This window comes from Emydura macquarii, unplaced genomic scaffold (assembly GCF_026122565.2).
Source record: "Emydura macquarii macquarii isolate MOO-44397 ecotype Brisbane River unplaced genomic scaffold, CSIRO-AGI_Emac_v2 contig_2768, whole genome shotgun sequence".
NCBI classification, from domain to species: Eukaryota; Metazoa; Chordata; order Testudines; family Chelidae; genus Emydura; species Emydura macquarii.
The window spans coordinates 10,862,945-10,883,101 of record NW_027132905.1 but is presented as its reverse complement, the minus strand read 5'-3'; the positions used below and the strand labels follow the sequence as shown (position 1 = coordinate 10,883,101).

Sequence of the window (20,157 nt, the reverse complement as noted above, 5' to 3'; positions counted from 1 at the left end):
CCGCTGCATAAATACCTGCTGCCACAGAAGTGTAGACATGACCTTAGAAGAAAGACATTTTCTAATTCTGCGATAGGTTTCTAGATACTGTCGTTCTCAGTTTGTATTTTGACAGTGAGGGAGGAGTGGTATTTATTTGACACAAAAGTAAGGTAATTAATTCTGAAGGAGCCAAAGGTAATTAGATACCTAAATTATATTGACTTTCAATCTGATTTGGGTACCAAGCTACCTTAGACTCCTTTAGAAATTCCTAGCCTACAGGAGCACATCCTAGGGTGGCTTAAAGAACCGCAGCCAAACTTAAAACCACATTAGAAACCTGGAAAGAATAACTTGAAAGAAAAGGATGGAAGTGCTCAGCCTACATCAGTAGGCCATAAAGACACTAATTTGCTGGTATCTACTGCTTCCTATGGCTACTTTTCTGTACCACAAAGCATCTACACACTTTAGCATAATTCAGTTTAATTTCCTTAGACAAACATTATAGATATCCTTTTTGCTAGATTAGCCTGCTGTCTGGTATGGCCTAATTCTTTAATATTTGACTGATTTTTAATATCACTAGCTTCCCCTTAGGAATCCATCAATCCAGGATTGGTTTCTAGCCTTATGTATTTGAACAAAGATGCATTTAACCCATTGTGCATTCATTTCAGTCCTACTTAATGTGAGAATTAGCTAGATCTCATTGTATGTACTAAAGAATGCAGAGTTTAAAACCCTAATTTAAAAACACTCACATATTCAAGAACTCATCCTTGCAGTTGCAGTGCTGCTGTCAGTTTCTTATAATACTGTAAAAAATTGCTTGAGGGTTAATTATCTTGGTTATATTCCAGCCTGAATCAATATTATGTTCCTAGCAGAATTTCCTAAAACATAGGTTTTTATAAGCAAAATGGTGGGGTTTTTTCAGCCCACTATGGGGCATTGAACTTGTTTCTTCAGGGGATGACTTTTTATGATCACTTCTGGTGCTGGAGGGGGGGGGAAAACCTGTAATAGAACAATTTGTCCTTGGATAGGCAGGTTCACTTCCCTCCGCTCCCTAGAGAACGCTAAAGCAAGGGCAGCCTAACCCTCTAAGGATCACCCAGCCTTCCTGATACTTTCCAAGCCATAAAACTCTACAAGGTCATTTTTTATTAGATTTTCCTCTGCTGCATCCTGGCTCTCTTCTCCACTGTTGACACAAAGACAGCAACATACTTTGAATGACATGCTTCTGATTTCATTCAAGAATCAGCTGCATCATGCAGCTCCTCAGTGTAAATTTAAACTTTATCTTGCATAAGATGTAGAAAAGACTTGCATTTGTTCCTGACAAAACTCCTTATTTTAAGTGACAAAATTGGGCCCTTGATGCTTTTGGACCTTGGACTTCACTGGGCCCAGAGAGTGGGGTATGTAGAACAGTTCTAGGCCATTAGGCTATGAAGGATGTGGCTCTGCTTGACCCCTTCTTATGCACTTCGGGCATTCACCAACTTTCTAGCAGAGGCTGGCCCCTGTGCACTGTGGGTAGAGGAAAGAGTGGTGCCTAAAAGTATTTCCTGATAGCTTCAGAAGAAGGTTCCTTGTATCCCATCTCTTCCAGGACTGCGCAAAGGTGGAGATGCACCTGATTTGCATGCTCACCTTGTATTTGCTTATCAGAACTGTCACCAAAATCTGGGCGTTGGACTTTCAGACCCCCTGTTGTGTGCTAACACCATTACATTGCTGCATCTTTCAGGTTAGATTTCCTGTCCCACTGATTCAAACCAAGGATAACTTCAAATAGCATTGGAAATAACACTATTTTCCCCCATCCACCATTCTTTTATTAGAAAGGTTGACTTGGATGCCCAGAGCGCTTTCTGATACCGATCACAACCACTGGCTGTCCCTTCAGAGCAGCACACAGATATCCAGCTTTTTAAATTATTTAAACAATGTTGTCTGACATTCTAAACCTCTTAATTCTTAGTTTATATTCCATGCCATTATTTTTGTGGAAATCAGAACTATGTGGGATTCTCAAAGCCAAGCATAGGTAAGAAGTTATGTCCAATTTTAATCAGTAAAAGCTTAGGGCCTGATCCTACTCCCATTGAAGTAATTTCAGTTGCAAGTCCCATTGACTTTGAAGGATATACAACAAGGCTCCAAGTCTATATAAATTGATTTACAGGGAGGTTATCATACGACATGTTATAAATTTTCTTTCTGGGTGACCTTGTTAATCTTCAATTTAATTTTCATACAATAATGTCCATGTAAATCACATTAAAAATGAAGAAAAAAACAGTGAGACCAACTGTTAGGATGACTCTTACAAGTTTTATGCTATGATATTTCTAGACTTAGAAGAGTTACAAAGTGCCTGAATACTTACATGAGAGTAGAATTACTCATGTCCAGGTGGCTGTAGGATTTGACTCTAACAACTTGTCCCCCACCCAGCTGCACTTTTAAAATCATTTTCATCTTTGACCCTAACAAATGTTACTAAGTGCTTTCTTTATTCATAACCAAGCCAGCTCCTCTTTTGCACCATAGGAAGAAAATTCTATTCATAGTGAGGCCACAACAGCATCCAGTCTTATTCTGTTTTTTGTATCAATTAGGCATTTTCCCATGTTTTGAGTCTAGGCAAAAAAATGACTGCATAAAATTTCACTGGAAGTGGAAAATAGCTTTTCAGTATTAGTGGGAAAAGGTTACAGGTCACAGTCAGTTAAAAGTATAATGGTTAAGGGCCTAATCGTGAAGGTAACTGTCTTAGGATCAGTCCTTGTTCATGGAAGTCAAGGGGACTTCTCCATGAGAAATTTAGGCCAAAATATCTTTCTGAAGGATTTTAACGATCATTTCAGATGAATCAAAGCCTATGTAAGAACAACACTAGAATTATTTATTTTAATCCCTGGAAAATGTAATGTAGATAAGTGTTTAGTATATATGGTGATATAGTTAACTTAGCAATTACATTTTAAACACAAGTTTCAAGCAAGACAATTATTTTAAGTTTAAAAGTAAATTACAGTTGGGTGTTTTTTGATTTAGTGTTTCCAGCTCAAGGGGGAAAAAAGCTTGATGCCTCCTGTATTTTTGTGTATAAAAGGATTATGGGGTCCTTGTGACCCACGGATCCATGCAATAAACCTTAGACCCTGTGCAAATGGATTTTTGTCATTTCAGAATCATTGAAGGCTGGGTCTGTTTTAGACTCCAAACCTGTAAGGCATCAACTCCCACTGACTTCAGTGGGCTTTGGATCAGACCTGAGGTAGAGGAGGGAATATTCATTTTAAAGGGACACCAAGTGAAAGTCTATTCAATTTCAAAAAATGGATTTGAAAATGAAATGATAAAAATGAACCAGATACTACTCCTGAGCCCCTTTCTTACAATTGTGAAACCTTACAGAATTATTTTCCTATTAAAGAATTATCTCCCTCTTTTTGCTGTGTGAAAACATTTGTATAAATAACAGGGCAAACTAAGGCCTCTTATCTTGTAATGGTATTCAGGCAGAAAATCTCTCTTCCCACATAAAGCCCTCTTGAAGTTAATAGTTAATAATAAAATATACTTATTATTTGAATGTTACTGCAAAAGAAGTTGCTTAGATTAGCAAAAGAGGGTGTATTTTATCTGAATTAATCTTACATCCTGTAATTTTTACTTCACTCCCTTTAGAGAATGAAATAAGGCTCAGGTTACTGGGTTTCACAGTAGTTTAATTTTTAGTTAACTTTACTTTCTAGTTCTCCTGTATCTGTACAATGCTATAATGTTTGTATTATGGATACTGATGTGGAATGCTAAGCTCCACCCAAAAATTATTGTCCTTTGAATACATTCTTTAAAGATGTTTTCATGAAGTATTTACTAATAGGTTGTGCAGAAATCTGTGGCTCCTTTTGATTTTTTTGTAAAACCTAGTTTAGGCTAAAGCAGAGTACTTTTTTTCTGTTTGCAGTCTTGTAGCTGTGTTGGTCCTAGGATATTAGAGAGACAAGATGAGTGAAATGTGTATTATTGGACTAACTTCTGCTTTCTCTTTTACCAACAAAAGTTGGTCCAATAGAAGTTCTTACCTCATCCACCTTGACTGTGTTCTTCCTGATGCAGTAGGTTTTCATTACCACTTCAGTACTAGTTCATGGTATTATATGATGTTTGTTCATAAGAAGCTTCCTCTTCATGTAAATCTTGCACTGCATAGTCTGAACTGCCCACATCTGTCAGTACCACTTTGCTTTCATTCACCCCACTGTTCTTAAATCTCCAAATGGCAACGCCTCGGGAATTGAAGGAAGGTAAAAAGCTGGATCAACCTGGAGCCTCCTGTTTTTTGTATCTAAACCAGTTTCCATTGGAAGGAAGAAGTCTAGTCACTACTACTGCATACACACACCCAATCACTTCTGGCTCCAAAACCTACATTCTGCTAAATCCAGAAAATTTCTGGCCCCAATCACCCTAAATCTACCCCATAACTAGAGAAAAGGTGTACATGTTCTTTTTACACACAAAAAAAAACACCCCAAAAAACAAAAGACTTAGTCCCTTAAAAAGTAGAGTCCTATTATGTTGGAAAAAATGTCAATCTGGTACCTGCCAGATGCTGGCTCTTGACAAATACTACTGCATAAATAGAAATTACATTTAGCCAATCTTGTTGTGCCATCAAAATAGAGAACAAGTGTCACTTCTAGTAGTCCGGAAAGAAATTTTGGACCCTAGAAAATCCTGGTAGAAGAAAGCTGTGAATATTCTATTTTTTCACCTGCATCCTGCTGGATTTGGGGAATTTATGGCTGCAGCCCCTCAGTTTTACCAATAAATGCAGTACAGGCACAGTCAAGTGTGTCTGCTCCACCAGAATAATCCGGATCCTACTGGAAATTGGAAATCTTTCCTAATGGCCTGGCACAATTTCTGGGGTTTGGCATTCAGATGCTAGATCCCAGTTGTTTGCGTCGTTGTTGAACTGGGGCACCTTATGACACCTGGATTGGCTATCTCAACGAATTCTCTATTGAGGCAGTGGCTTTATTTTGGGGGGGGTTTTCTGGAGGAACAAAAATTCGGATCCAGCGGGATCCGGCTGCCTGGCCTGGCCTGGCCTTTGGAAATGCTGTTGCACCGAGATGCAGCAGGGCCTTCGGGGTTCTTGGTGCGAGAGGGATGTCTGTCTAGACGCTCTTTCTGTATGGACGTGGGGGTCGTGGCTGGATCCAACAGGAGGGAGGTACCGGAGCGAGGCTCTTGCAGCGCGACTGCAGTGGGAAGAGCCGGGCGTTAGAGCCGCTGCCCTAAGGGAGGTGAGACTTAGTCTCCATTTCAGGGCAGGGGCGGGGGCCAGCTCTCCCCCAGACCCACCGCCGAGCTGCCAGCCGGAGGAGAAAAGCTCCCCACGTGGTGCTGGGGCCTGAGCCACTCAGCTGCCCGGCCCCGGAGAAACCCCTCCCGGGCCCGCCTCCCTGCGATCCTCCTCTTCTGGCCGCTCCAAGTGACTAATGTTTGTCATATGACTGTGACACCGAATGGAGTCGGGTTCGCGGAACTAGCCGCCCGAGCAGCCTTTCGCGACTGCCCCAGCGCCTCCATCCGCTGGCTGCGGGGGGCGGGGGGACGAGAAGAGAAGAGAAGGCAGCGGGGAGCAGCGCGCGCGCGCCTCCCCCCGCCCCAAAAAAATGCCCCCCACCTTGTTTCAGAAGCTCTTCAGCAAGAAGCACGGGCTGATTTGCCCCGCCCGGGAGCCCAGGGAGGAGTGTGTCTTCAGGTAACGCGGGGCGAGCGCGGGGGGGGGGAGCCCTCGGCAGCCCGGCCTCCGGGCTGGCCCCTGCCTGCAGCGCTCAGAGACTCGGGCCCCTTCCCGTCCCAGCCTGCTCCGCCTCATGTAACCCCCCCGCCCTCCCGCCGTGAGGAGGCCGGAGAGGGGCCTGGAGGAGGTCCGGGGGGGCAGGGGCTGACCCCCCCCCCTCCTGATTTTGCGCGCTCCTGCTCACGTGCATCGTTTGATAAACTGGCTGCGTTGGCCCCTCTCCCCGGAATCCCCCCCCTCCCGTTTGCCCGACACACACACACACACGGGGGTCGTAGGTCGCCCCCTTCCCAGGGGAGCCCTGCGGGTGGAGGGGTTCCTTGGCCTGGGCTCCTGCGGCCCCACACACACACAGACTAGAGGGGAATCCCTGGTGGGCGTTTAGCAGTGCACTCGGACGCATGCAACATTGTTTCTCCAGAGTGCTTTTCTCGGGAGGGTGCCCTGCCCTCAGCCCGTCCTGCTCCGACCGAGCCCCTCGGGGATCCCGGCCCTCGCTCTGCCGCCACCTTCCTGTTTGCAGAAAGCTGCGAAGCAGAACTGGAGCCCCCTGGTTAGCGCTCGCCGAGAGGACGGCGCTGCTTCCTGGCCAGGTGGCGACTCTTCCTTTCGGCGTGGGCTGGAATCTCTTCTCCAGTCCCTTTCCCTGTCCCCACATCCCCTTTTTTAACGGGGCGCCTTAGATGCGCTTTCGAGGCTGCAGATTTAACAAGCCCCTTAAAAAAAAAACAAAAAACCAGACGCCATTCTTCTGGCTTTCTTGAAGTTGGGAGGCGGTTGTTATCTGGCCAGAGCGACCTTAAAAATAGTAAAAGGGAAGAGCAAATGCGAAATGCGTGCCTGCCAACAGAAGTGTAGGGTTACTCGTGAAATCTGTCATGCTCTAACCACAACAAAACTGAATCCCTCAAAGGGTGCCAAACACAACACGGCGAGAGAAACGGCTTGCCCCCAAGAATCTCCTCTCCCTCCACCTTCACCTCTTAAAATTAAATGTTTCAGTTTGACCTAGGTGTGTGTGTGTAATTTTGCATATTTCTGAAATCCTAACAGGCTGTACTTTTTGTTGTTGTTGTCTGGAGAAAGTAGATCCCTAGAGGTCCATTGACTCTTGTCTGGTATAAGGAACTTGAGTTTGCAGGTCTTTATGAGAACCCTAGTGTAAAGTTAAAAATCAGGTCTAGAACTACACTTTCTGCAATTTTCCCATATTGTGACCTATAAAAATTCTAAAAATAAGTTTAAAGGTTGACATTGAAAACAGTATTTTAGGTGTCTATGAAATAATGATAGTAATAGATACACAGAATAGTGCCTACCCAGTAGATTTCTGTAGTACTAATCAGTACTAAATTGGAGTAGCAAAAATCTGGTCTAGTTGCAAACTTTTAAATTAAAATATAATCCTCATTTTGTAACTAAAATGTAAAGTATATATACTTTCTTTGCATTTATTGGCATGAATAGCACAATCTGAAAATGTTTATATTTTAAATTGATTACTTGTAACATCTCTTCATTTAATATTTTAATATCTTTGAGTTTTATTATGTTAGTATATGTATTGATCTATTTAATTTGTTACAGTACCATGTTTCTTTGGTTGCTGAGACTGTCACTTTTAGCATCTGGAGTGGTAATTAGTAAACACACCCACTATTCTCTCAACACAACCATTTTCGCAGCATACTGATTGATCTTCCATGATTTTATGAAGTCAGTGGGAACTTCTGGAAATAACCTAGAATCCAATGCCGTAAATGTTGGAATACACCTTTTAAAAAGTTTAATAGCTGCCAAAACACCTCTATTTCATTTTTTAGCAGAGTGGTTCCCTTTTTTTATTGACATACTGGATGAGCCAAAATTCCTCTTTAACAAATGTATGTGTGTTTTCTGTATCACTCTAATAGCTCTCCTGACTGGGAAAAGACTGAAGGTCTGTTCTAGCCAATTATATCTTACCTGTTTCTCACACTGCCAAAGCACTTCTTAATGATAAACTTCTACTGAGGATTTGGTGTATAACTCAACAGCTGTGTTCTATACCGTAGGGGATAATCTGAGGATTGTGTGTGTTGTAGGGAAGGAAAAAATAGTATAATATCGTCTGAGGTCTTTTCCCTCCTTTAACACAGAATACTGTGTGCCAGAACTGGATGAGTATTTTTAAAATTACCATGCATTTCGCATGTATGAAATGTTAATAAAAAGGTGTCTTCCTAACTTTCTGTTTAATATTATATTTTGCTAAACTATATTTTCGAATGATAAAATAACAGGTCTGTGTAAACTGCCATACAAAAGTCAATCAAAGTTGTATACTTATAAAAGAAAATGAAAATACATTCATCCCTTGAACAGTGCACAGGGTTCCTTTAAAGCCATAAAGGTAGGAGACAGGTACTTTTACTTTAAATGAGGCCCTGCCTGAGTTCCAAATATTGCATGAGTGCAGGATCAGACTCATATTTCTGGAAACCAAACTTCTCATGGGATCTGGGCCAGCCTGCTAGTAGCTGGTGAGTACTTCAAACTCCAATGCATGAACTCTCAGAATGTTCATTGTGCGTTGGTATGAAATTCAAAGGAGAGGGAAGATTGTCTTGTGGTTAAAGCACTCTGTAAGATCTAAATATTATTTTTATTATTCCACAGATTTCCTTTATGTAAATCGCTTAATTTCTCTCTGCCTTCATTTCCCTATCTGTAAAATGAACCTCAGAACATAAGAACGGCCATACTGGGTCAGGCCAATGGTCCATCTAGCCCAGTATCCTGTCTTCTGACAGTGGCCAATTCCAGGTGCTTAAGAGGGAATGAACAGAACAGATATGTGCTATAGAAGGACAAAGTATTATTAAAATGTTAGGGATGAGATTTTAAATAATGGGTGCTTAAATTAGGCATGTAAGGCATTGTCTTGCATCACTGAACTCAAGGATATCATTGCCATTGATTTCAGTGGGAAGAGTATCAGAGCCCTAAATCCTTACTGAGGTTCCTAAGTGGCCTAGTTTTTCAAAGCACTCACCAGTTTCACTTTTGAAAAATTGGGTCACATGTTTAGGAGCCTAAGTTGGCCACATTATTTAAAGAGAAAAAGTCTTGTGTGTCTGGGGTTATTGCCTTCTTTGAGGCAACAGTTAATGCACTTCAGACATTTTTAAAAACAACTCTGCAGCCAGCAGTTAAACAGAACATTTAAGAGCAATTGTCATCTAAGGGTATGGAACTGAGTAACTGACATGTGAGTGACATCAGGGTAACTTGGTGCAAGTTACTCATTCTTCCTTGACTGTGAATACATTTTGCATTTGAGTTCAGGATTGCGAAATTTACTAGCCTTGGCACAAATTCTGCTAATCTGAATTTACACTATTTTAATGAGAGCAATATTGTACTTGCTTCTTTTGTGCGCTCCCCCTCTCTCCCCCAAAAAATTATTTACCATGGGTCTGGGGAGTTTTGCAAGGCAGAATAAGTCAGACTATGAGAAATGCTTCAGGATTGAGTGCTGATTAAATTAGCAGTGCCAGAATTTTGTAACTGATGATGTGACACTCCTTAAATTGATAGATTAGGGCCCAATCCTTCAAACATTCCCACACGTGCAATTTTACTTGCACAGGTAGTCTTATTTAAATCAGTTAGAGTTATGTGGAATGTAGCTGATGTTGATACACTGGTTACTTTAGTCATGTGAGTACTATTTGCAGTGTTTGTACAATACGGTTTCAATCTAAGGACCCAATTCTGTACTTAATGATGGAGTAAAATCTTTAGCAGAAGCCATGAAGAAGATTCTGATGTCTTCCTTTTTAACTATGATATAGCAAGGTTTCTCTTGAGAGCAGTAACTATTTTGCCTGCTAGGTCATAACAGCACTGAAGTGCCCTTACCATAACTCAATTCAATTGTATAAAGTAGCTTCACTTTAACATTTTGCTTTATTATGTATTTAAAGACCCATATTTTTGCAAGTTTTATACAAAAGACTTTTTTCGTAATTGATGAAGTAATTTCATCTACTGATATACCTAACTGTATTCTGTATTAACAGGAAAAAGAGCAGGACATTACTGCAGCCAGCTCAGGGAAGACCTTCACTCACTGGGCAGCTGCAGGGGTTAAAAAGCAAACAAAATGTTAGGATACAGAAGAAATGGAAGAAGACAAAATGGAGAGTATTAGAATGCCAGTGTGCATAAATCAGTGGTATGCCCTTGTCTGGGATGCTGTATGCAGATTGGATCACCTCATCTCAAAAAGGATAAAGCAGAAATAGAGGGGGTTCAGGCATAGGTGCTGAGATTGATCTGAGGCATGAATAAGCTCTCATATGTAAAGATATTGAAAAGTTGGGTGTGTTTACCTGAGAGAGATGTACTAGGATTTTCAGAAGAGCCCCAGGAATTAGGTGCCCAACTCCCACTGAACTTCAATGGGATTTCAGTATCTAATTCTCCTAGGCTCCTTTGAAAATCCTAGCTGAGATGAATGAGAGGGGACCTGATAAATATGTAGAAAACAGTGAATGATACAGAGAAGGTAGATTGGGAACTTCTATTCACCTTGTCTCCTACTATGGGATCAAGGGAATATTCAATGAAATTAAAAGGCATATTCACATTTAGAAAAGGAATTATATTTTTCACACAATGCAAAGCTAGTTTGTGGAACTCACTGTGATCTCATTGAGGCCGGAAGCTGAGAAGAGTCCAAAAGGATCAGACATTTATGGATAGCAAGAATATCAAAGTTATAAAAGTAATTATATGTTAAAAGAAATATCCCTAAGAGTTTGGAAGGGAAATAAACCCTTACTATGCTGTAGGGCGTAAGCTAACCTCTAACTATTGCAGGATAGGAGTAAACTTTTGCTGGGGAACCTTACAACGTAACTAACTCCTTCAGGGTTTCTTGAACCTTCTTCTGAAGCATCTGATACTGGTCACTGTTAATGACAGAATACTGGACTAGCTTGACCGCTGGTCTGACAATTTTGGTAATTTGGCAGTTTCTATATTTCTGTGTTCCTGTTATTAGAAACAATTGACACAGATTTTTGGAGTCCATGTAATAAATGCATCTATATTTAAAATCGAGGATGTTCAGTTGTATTTATTTTTAAATAACCATTCACTTAACTTTATGCAGTATGAATTCTCTTACTAACCTACATATTAAAAACAAAGCAAAAACAAAAAAATAATTAAAAGCTTAGTAAACTAAGCAGCATCTTTTTGTTCATGTCGCTAAACTGCCTTCTTCACAGTAAATCTTATATTTATTTTTAGTTATATTACTGAATGCTGAAGGCAGGGTCAGAAGGTGTATAAATATGCATTTATTTTGTGGATTTCTAATACTGCATTACAGTGCTGCATTTAATTGTATGTTACCAGCTGTCACCTCATTTAGTTTACTTTTACTTTTTCTGCAAATGAAATACTCCTTATATTATAAGTAAAAAACTTAGGAGTTTAAACTGGATATTCATGTTTAACAGCAGGCTACATCTTTCTATAGAGTTAAGTGTATTGCTCATTTTGAGCCTTTTATGGTATGGATTCTCAACCTCATTGTAGATTCACCCCACTAGTGTGTAGAAATATTGATTTATAATGTTCAACTGTGGTTTGATGCACTGTTGTGTTCTGTGTATGATAGAGACATTGAGCTTCCCTATGCTACACAAAACAGTTCTGTGCACTCGAGTTCTCTTGTGCATCTGGCTATTCCTTCCAATTAACAGGAGGATAGACTGAACATAATCAAGAGTTCCTTTCAGGCCTGAGCTCAATAGAACCTCTCAGTGTCTTGTTTGATCTTGGGAGTGCTAAAGAATAATATTCCAGTCCTGGATGGTGATCCATGAATGTCTGTGAGCTTTATTTTGCTCTTGTCAACGCATCTGTTATAGGGGTACAAATATGTGGGAATTGTTCCAACTTAAAAATAAATCATAGAAATTCCTCCTCCTCATAACAGCAGGGAGTATCTCTGCAAACATTTTTCCACCAGATGCTCTGTTTAGGTCTTTCTATATCTGAAGGAGAACACAATTTCCCAAGTAGGGAGAGACAGGAATAAGTAACTTTTGTGTCCCCTTCTTGTGTATGGACCAGACCACTTGCAGTGATTCTGGAAACATACTTTCTCCTGGAGTCTTTCGGGAGCATACACTGCTTGATAGATGATGAGTTGTCACATTCCTAGTATATATCTCAGGCTGGATGTAGAGTAATATTTCCTGAAAGCAGATGAGGTAATTATCTCCCTAACTCCCTCCATCCTCTGTTGCAGTTGTTTTAAAACGTATCCTGAGATTTTTGTATTTTATTTTATTTACCTTCTACATAATATTGACAGTTGAATTTATGACAGGAATTGGAATAAACCTAGGAATGAAAATGGGTAGCATGATACAAAGATGCTGTACAAGCCAGAGGAGGCAATTCATCTGCATAGTCATTCTCCAATAACAACTGATGACATGTTTCTTCCACTTTTTTCTTAAACTTAGAAATTAATGGAAAGGAATTAGTCTGAAATAGATTTCTAGTCATGAGGGGATACATCTCAGGACTGGATGCAGGTGATTTTTTTTTTAAAGGAATGCTGGAGTAAGGTTAATGAAGAGTGTGAAAGACTTTTTAAAGTTTATCTTACAGCCAAACAGTCCCCCCAAAACTTTTTGATAGATTTTCACAGTATTTGTTAAGTCATTGCCACTGATCAGTAACAACACAAATGACGTGGTGGTATTGTAGAAAGCCATTTTATGTTGTTTTTTCCTTTCCTTTGCTTAGAGCAGAGATGGTGACAGGAAACACTCTTCTGCGTGGCCTTTATTAAGGGAAAGATTTATGAGGTTCCTAAGAAAACTTAGAACCTGTGGGAATCAGACAGTTTAGGGGTATTGTGTTGTCAGGCTTTGGGCTTGAACATTCATACAGAGTGATTTAACCCAACTGATATAGTTATTGCCAAAATCTCTTTTATAGTTACCTTCTACTGCAAACAGAAAGCCCCACTCCACCCAATCAAAGGCCTGCTGTGCATCTGTCAATAATAGGTAGCTTTGTGTATGCCCAGCCTAGGCCCAGAGAATCAAACCGATTATTCCAACCCTTTAGAAAGCCATTCTAGTCCTAGTGGATAATACAAATGTCTTTAGTAGTAATACAAATGTCTTTAGTAAAAATTTAAAATCACTGCGCTATCAGCCGATCAGGCTGATATGTCCTCTTTTTGGAATGAGAGCTTGTGCAGCCGAGGATATTGTATCAGAAAACTTGTCCACTTACAAAACTTTTCAAGTCCCTCCAATAGAGTCTTACTAAAGCTGATTCTAAAACCCATCAGGAGCCTTATCTGGTTTCAATTTGGCAATAGTTTTTAGTCTCTCCAACAATGCCAGAGGGACCTGTAGTTATATACAGTTTCCTGAGTTTAGAAAGCTTTACCTCTGCCAAAAAGCAATTTATAATCTCTTGTCCCACCAGATTCTGATGAAGCTTTTTTAGCAAAATAAAATAAAATTCATAAGAGATAAGAAATTTATCTAGGATTTTTAATTAAACCCTGTTTCTTCTTCTTATTTCTCTCAGGCTTTTCCGAGTCCCTCTTTGATGTAATATCAGTGGGAAAGTCTCTGGCTTCTTGGCTTAGTAATTGGCTTGAGTTTTGCAAGATTTATTATGTATTCAGTTCTCTCACTAGAAATCGTGCTCAAGTTGCCCTCCAACTATGATCACTTGGACTAGCATTATGAAAGATATTTTAATGTGTCCTAGCTACATTTCTGTTTCTGTAACATTTATTTCAGACAGTTTTTCTTTATTTTGCTGAGGCATTTTCTATCATATGATCTCTTATGTATCCTTTGGTTGTTCAAATAAGGATTCACCCTTGAGGGCAGAAACAAACAGTATAATAAATAGGTTCAGATTAGCATTCCTGCAGGGTTGCAAAAGTGCTTACACTTTTTATTAAGATGGCCACCATCCAAGCCCTATTTTATACCAGGCCTGTGACAGTGAGTCTGGAATTCTCAACATGTCTAGGAGTCCTGCATTCCTTTCCAGGTAGGCAAAGATGTAGGATCATAGCTAAAGGCACAATGTCAACTGGAACATCACATTTCTGTCTGAAAACTTTGTACTAACTCTAGTGACAATCTAACAACTAAGATTATGAAAACTGAAACAGGTTAGGGTGTTGGGGGAATAAAAGTGTGGTCTTCTTTTTTTCAGTTTGTTTATTTTGTGCATTTGATGACATTTTGTGTATAGTTAGTTTCTCAGTGTCCCTGTATAGTCTGGTAGGACTAAATTTGGGCCGTGCTGCAAGCACCATGTATGGAGCAATTCATGGTTGGGCTGTTCCAGAAAGGAGATTGTGATACTGCAAGTCATGGGGAAATTTTCAAAGGCACAGAGGGTAGTTAGTCTCTTAACTCCCATTGAAAGTCAGGAGGACTTAGGTGCCCACTTGCCCTTTGTGCCTTTGAAAATCTCCCCTTGCTCCATGGGGAGTGTACCCTGCACGAGCCTGATACTCTGTATACACTCTACTCCCACTTTGCCTGCATGTGTGGGAGAGGTTGTAGTGGCTGTGGGGAGGCTGCCCCACAGTGATACTGGTAGCCAGTGCAGGGGAGCAAGGTAGCACCTTACACTTTGTGGCCATCCTGCATTCCCAGAATCTGTCCTTTTTCAAGGGAGAAATTTAGCTGAAAAGACCCTTTTTAAACATCCACAGAACAGCAGAAAATCCCTTTAAGCTTTTTTTTAAAAGGAGTTAAAAATGTGAAATCAGCCAACTTCAAAACTCTGAAGTCACCCATTGTTCCCCTTAGTGATGTTACCTCCATCTTGGCCGGGATCTTTCATTAGCCAAGCACTTCTTTTGAGTTCTCTGACATGAGGTTCTGTAGCCTGTAGAAAAGATCACGGGTTTGTTGTGATAATGTGCTTGCATCAGCCTCCTATGCTGTCTGCATTATCACTTCCTCATGCTGGGACAGCACGAGTTTTATGAAGATGGACTGTGGTCTCTGACCTGCTCCAAGCTGCCTCTGGAGCAATGTCTCACTGTGTTCCGCTCCCAGTGTCTTGTCTATTCATTAGGATAAAATTAGGGTGATTAGATGTCCCAATTTTATAGGGACAATCCCAATATTTGGGGTTTTGCTTTATAAAGGTGCCTATTACCCTCCACCCTGATTTTTCACACTGACTATCTGGTCATCTTAGATAAAGTTATTTGAAACGAAGCTGTAGCAAATGAATCGTATTGCTTCCCTTTCCATCTCTGCAATTTTAAGGGGTTAGACCTGTGTGATCTGATCTCTGATCTGGCCAATATACTGTGGAAACCATTTCAGTACCTACTTAGATGGCCTAAATCGCCTAAGCCTCTTGCCTGCTGATGGTTGATTGTCGGCTTTTCATGTATTACTCCTATTATACTTGGCAGCCTGTTTGTTTGTTTTAGCACATTTTGGATTTCTAGCTGCCCTTTCCTCCATTGGGTTGTCGTGGTGACACATGAGCCAGATTCTGTGACGTGGGGAAGGCTGTAATTCGATGGGCTTGGAAGAGGAGGCATGGAGTGGGTACTGTTTCCTGCAGATATGTTGTCAGTGTTACCTTACGTGAAAACCACCTTCACATCCTGGAACACAAATACCACTCCCCATAATCAAGGGGGTGTGGGTTTGGTGACTGAGGTAGGAAGGGCTCTTAGAGGAGTTTGAGATGGTCTGGGCAGCATCCTTCTTCTGTTCCTCCTCCATATCAGGTCTTAGGTGGAGGGGCTCAGGGGGCTGGGGGCATGAAGTATACAATAGCCCCTTAAAGCTTCTCCATTTGTTCTGTGATGTGTGCCAAGGGGAGGAAGATCCCTTCCCAACCCCAGCCTTGTGGAGTGATGAGTCAGGAATTACAGGGGTTGACACTTACAGGGTTTTCAATCCCCTCAGTGCTTTTCTCCTTGGTGTTTGTATTGTGCCACACTCACCGTGGCATATTGGATTCAGTTTTTCACAGTTCATTCTTGAATAAACTGGCCCACATGACTTAACAGCTCAAACTTGATTTTATTTTGCTGTAATTCTCTTAGTTCTAAAAATGACTTTAGAGTATATTGTTACATCTGCAGCAGAGTGTCTGCAAGATAACACATTTGTGTAACACCCGGAAAAATCCATTGCCCAGTTACACAGTGCCACCGTCCAATTATGTTGGATTTACACTAGTATATCTGAGAGCGGAATTTAGCCCTTCGTCTTTTGTAAAGATCACACTGGGTGTGGTACCGTGGAGAGGACAATTTTATGGAACTGTTGCTGGAAAAAAAGAAATTACATCAGCTAAATTCTGTCAATTAAAAACAGGAAAATAATTTCAGTCATTTGTAAATCACTTGCTAATGTATCAGTTACTTCACTGTACGCTGAGTAGTAACATCACTTGTAGTTAAGAAATATTCCTTTGAAAACCTCATTTGCCCGATACAGATGTGAGACTAACTGCTTAAGGGATTTAACCATAAAGATTCCATTCAGAAGGGGCAGTCCCCTCAGAAGGATTAATCATTTATTTCTAAAAATAAATGTAGAAGTGCGTTCTGTTCTGTAGAAGGATGAAAACTTATTATGTAGGCTTTACTATATTGGTTTCAAAGAGAATTTTTTTAAATGATGCATTTTGCTTTTACTTAATGTTCAACTGAGTCTTGTATGTGATGTAATTTGCACATATGTAGAAGAATGATTACCTGGCAACCTTTTTTTTCCCAGTCATGAAACCAATAGGTTGTGTAGATAATATTAGTATTCAGAGTACAAGTATGTACTTAGTCAGAGGTTTAGGAATAATTCCCATTGTAATCAAAAGCAAAATACATTCATTGTTGGAAGGTGTGAATTACAATAGGAAGTACTAGTATTCAAAGTACTGCATAAGCATGCAGTGGGTGTATTATTTTATAAAGTACACACACATACAAGCTCAGAATAGTTCTCACTTCAGGAAGTCAGTGCCTCCTTCCTTAGCCCCAAGCTCTCTATAAATGTGAGAGTTAGTAACTTTACAAGTGGTTTCTAACTGCTGTGCCATCAAAATGACTTTCTTCTTTCTCTTCACTGTGTCATGAATATGTACATGCATATGCCTGGTGACCTCTGGGTGCCCAAACAAAACCTAAATCCTGAAATCATAATGTAGGCTGTCACTCCAGCTGTCTTCTGTATATATGTTGAAACCATGTTGATAAAACAGACCACCCATTTGCCTCAGATTAGAGGGCCCTCTGGATTGATGGCCTCATGTCACTTGGTAGTGAACATATCTGCTCTAGAGAGAACCCATACACTCCATAGTTCCTGTGGATGAATCATTAACACCTTGTGATTGATGGCATAAGCAGCTAGTACCCTTAGATATATCAGTATAGAATGCTCTCTCATGTCCATTACCCTGAGGAGTAATCCTCATCAGAACTAACCCTCTTGGAGCATGAAAATCATCCATCATACACCAGTGCCATCTCCATATTGCCTCCAGTATACTTCTCCATGCTGTTTCTGTTCTGTCTCCGGTGCTAATTGTGGCCTGAATCCAGACTAGAACATGTAAGAGAAATAATCCTGTTCTGTCCAGTTGACCCTAGTGTTCTTCAGTCACTGATCTCTCAATCATCCTGGAAAGGGAGTATGCGAATTTTGTTCAAAACCCCATATATTTAATTCAGTATGTCTCAAAATGTCTTTTTACTACTCCTGGCAAAGTGTCAATAAAATATAAACCTTTAATGGTGGTGCAAGCACCCTTACCTTTCAATGTGTGCATGTGTGAGGTACATAGTGGGTAAGGAACAGGAATCAAGTCTTAGGATTCTGCTGCCTGTCTGAGCTAATTTTATGAAGAAACTGAGGAGGGTATAATGTCTTGCCAGATTCAGCCCTAGCATAAGATACTGGCATTCTGCCCACTTATGCCAGAGCTAAAATGGCCTGTTTTCTCTAAGTCTATTATGCTGCTTTCCCCGTCAGAAATGAAGTGGATTGTTTGATGGAACACCTGGTATAAGACAGTGATCCAGCACAAAGCTTTAGAGATGGCCGCTGCTGTTATTCTTGTGTGTTTTAATCTCCGTGTTGCAACTCTTTTCTTTCTGGTTTTGTTGAGAATTTTTTCCTATAGCAAGGAACATCAGAATTTTAGTCTGTTGCTATATCTCTCTACTCTCTAACTAATGCTAGTGTGTGCACCATCTATTTATCTCTGTTCGTCCCTTCTGACACAGTCCGTCTATATATAGCCATTCCTGAAGTCTAAAACAGAGATGGGGCCCATGTATTGAAAGATTGGGGATGAGGGGTTCAGGCCTAGTTCTAAGCACATCATTTATTATGAGGGTGAAAGTCAGGCCTGAAAGCAAGCAAGTTTGCATGGCTAGTAAGTGAATGAGTGTCTAGTATGACTTTTTGTTTTGTCAATTTTTTTATATCACTTCTCAGTAGACATAATTATTGGATGTTGTCCATGCCATTTGGACATGCTGTCGAAGGGTGTATCTGCTTCTTTTCAAGGTGAATAGCCTGATGCTTGATACCAGTAATTGGTAGACAAACGACAGCAAGTTAGATGTTAACAAAGATCAGCGGCAGATAGGAAAATGCATGTGCTTGGCAGGGGAGGTGGTTTGCAAATACAGAGTGAGGATGCTTTTGTCTTCTTTCTCAGAACATTGTATTTGTAAAATGACATTCTGTGAATATTCAGATATGTGTCATCAGATATATGCCCCAGAGTTCTTCTGATACTAGATTTAGAAAAAAATAACAGTATGTACCTATATATCTATTATGCAGTTAATTGAAATGTCTCAAATGTTGGGCCAGTGAATTAGCATCCGCTGCTAACTGTTTCTGTTTAAAAGTAGACTGATCTCTGATAGATGACTAAAATAGTCAGACAGAAAAGTTTTTCATTACTTAAACATATTTCAGTTGACTCAAGTTACTGGAAATTATTCTACTTTCTTAGAAAAGGAAGTACTCCGACTGACAAATTGGATGGTTAGGAAAAAGCTGTAAAAGACTAGAATAAACTTGGTGGTTTCTTAATTACCTACATCTTTTGAATCCAGATCACACATGAAGCACTGATCCTTAATAGGCAAGATCCATGTTTTTGAAACACACATACATAGAAAACGTAGTATTAAAAAAGACAAAGATCAAAATAGGGTAAAGCAGAGTCTCATGGATTCTCAGGATAATGTAATTAAATGTAGCATTTTAAAAAAACTGCTTTTCTACATGAGCCAAAATAACACTGGTCATAAATGCCATTCCTTGTTGGCATTATGAGCTGTAGGATGTTTTTCCATCTTCCTTTAGCGTTTTTCATTTGAAGGTTGCCCTTCATTTTTGTTTTCCTTTAGTAGTCTGCAGGAGAAGTCCAATAAATTGCACTCATTAGAGGATACTAGTCTGCAACAAAAGTAGAGAGGGTGCCATATAAAATGAAGTAAAACTCAAGAACTGTATTTGTTATTGAATGGACAGGTAACTAGCACAGAGAATAGGGAATGTAACTGTTGCACATCTCTACGTAACACAGAGAAAAATTAGAAACAAAGGTAAACATAAAGGTTCCAATCTTGCAAAGTGCTGAGCATCCTCAACTCCAATTTAAGTCAACAGGAGTCAAAGGCACTCAGTGCCATGAACACTAGGGCCCAGTATAGAGAACACATCAGAGTGGAGGGGTGAGAGAGGGGTGAGAACAGGAAGCAAAAGGAACCAGCTAGTGCAAGAAACAAGACCCTATTTCCCCAGATCCCCATCTCCCTGAATTTTAGTTGGGTATACACCCTGGTATGTTTCATTTGCTTTCTTAGGCCTTGATGTATGTGGATACATGTTTAAGTCCATCCCTAATCAGTAAAACACTAAGCACATACTCAAGCACTTCACTGAATCAAGGCCCTTAATTGTTGTCTGCATTGAGTTGTGTATTCTTTTTTGTTTCACCCTAGAAGTGAACAAAGTGAATTCTGTATGTGTATGCTCCCTCTGGTCACTCTATTTGGATGTGAAGTGGTCTCTCTTCCTCTCTCCCTCCCTCCCTCCTTCCAAGGGAACTACACTGAAAGGTAGTGGAAGCAATAAAGGGGAGGGAGGAGAGAGAGACACATGAAAGCATTAATTCACCTAAATGCTCCACGTGCCTCTTTCGCCTCTATTTTCCTTGAATCCTATCTGCTGTTCTCCCTGCTAGTGACATCCTCCCCATCAGTTTTCCTCTGCTTT

The 20,157-nt window shown here is 40.4% G+C and overlaps 1 protein-coding gene across 3 annotated transcripts in view; it reads left to right on the top strand.

Moving 5' to 3' along the window:
• The first annotated feature begins 5,207 nt into the window (after nt 1–5,207).
• FNIP1 (folliculin interacting protein 1) overlaps nt 5,208–20,157 on the top strand; it is an 82,898-nt gene continuing 67,948 nt past the window's right edge. For all 3 annotated transcript variants that reach the window (XM_067566528.1, XM_067566526.1, XM_067566529.1), the window contains exon 1: nt 5,208–5,782. In XM_067566528.1, the coding sequence (XP_067422629.1) occupies nt 5,694–5,782 (89 nt within the window). In that variant the 5' untranslated portion in view covers nt 5,208–5,693. The remainder of the gene's footprint in view (nt 5,783–20,157) is intronic.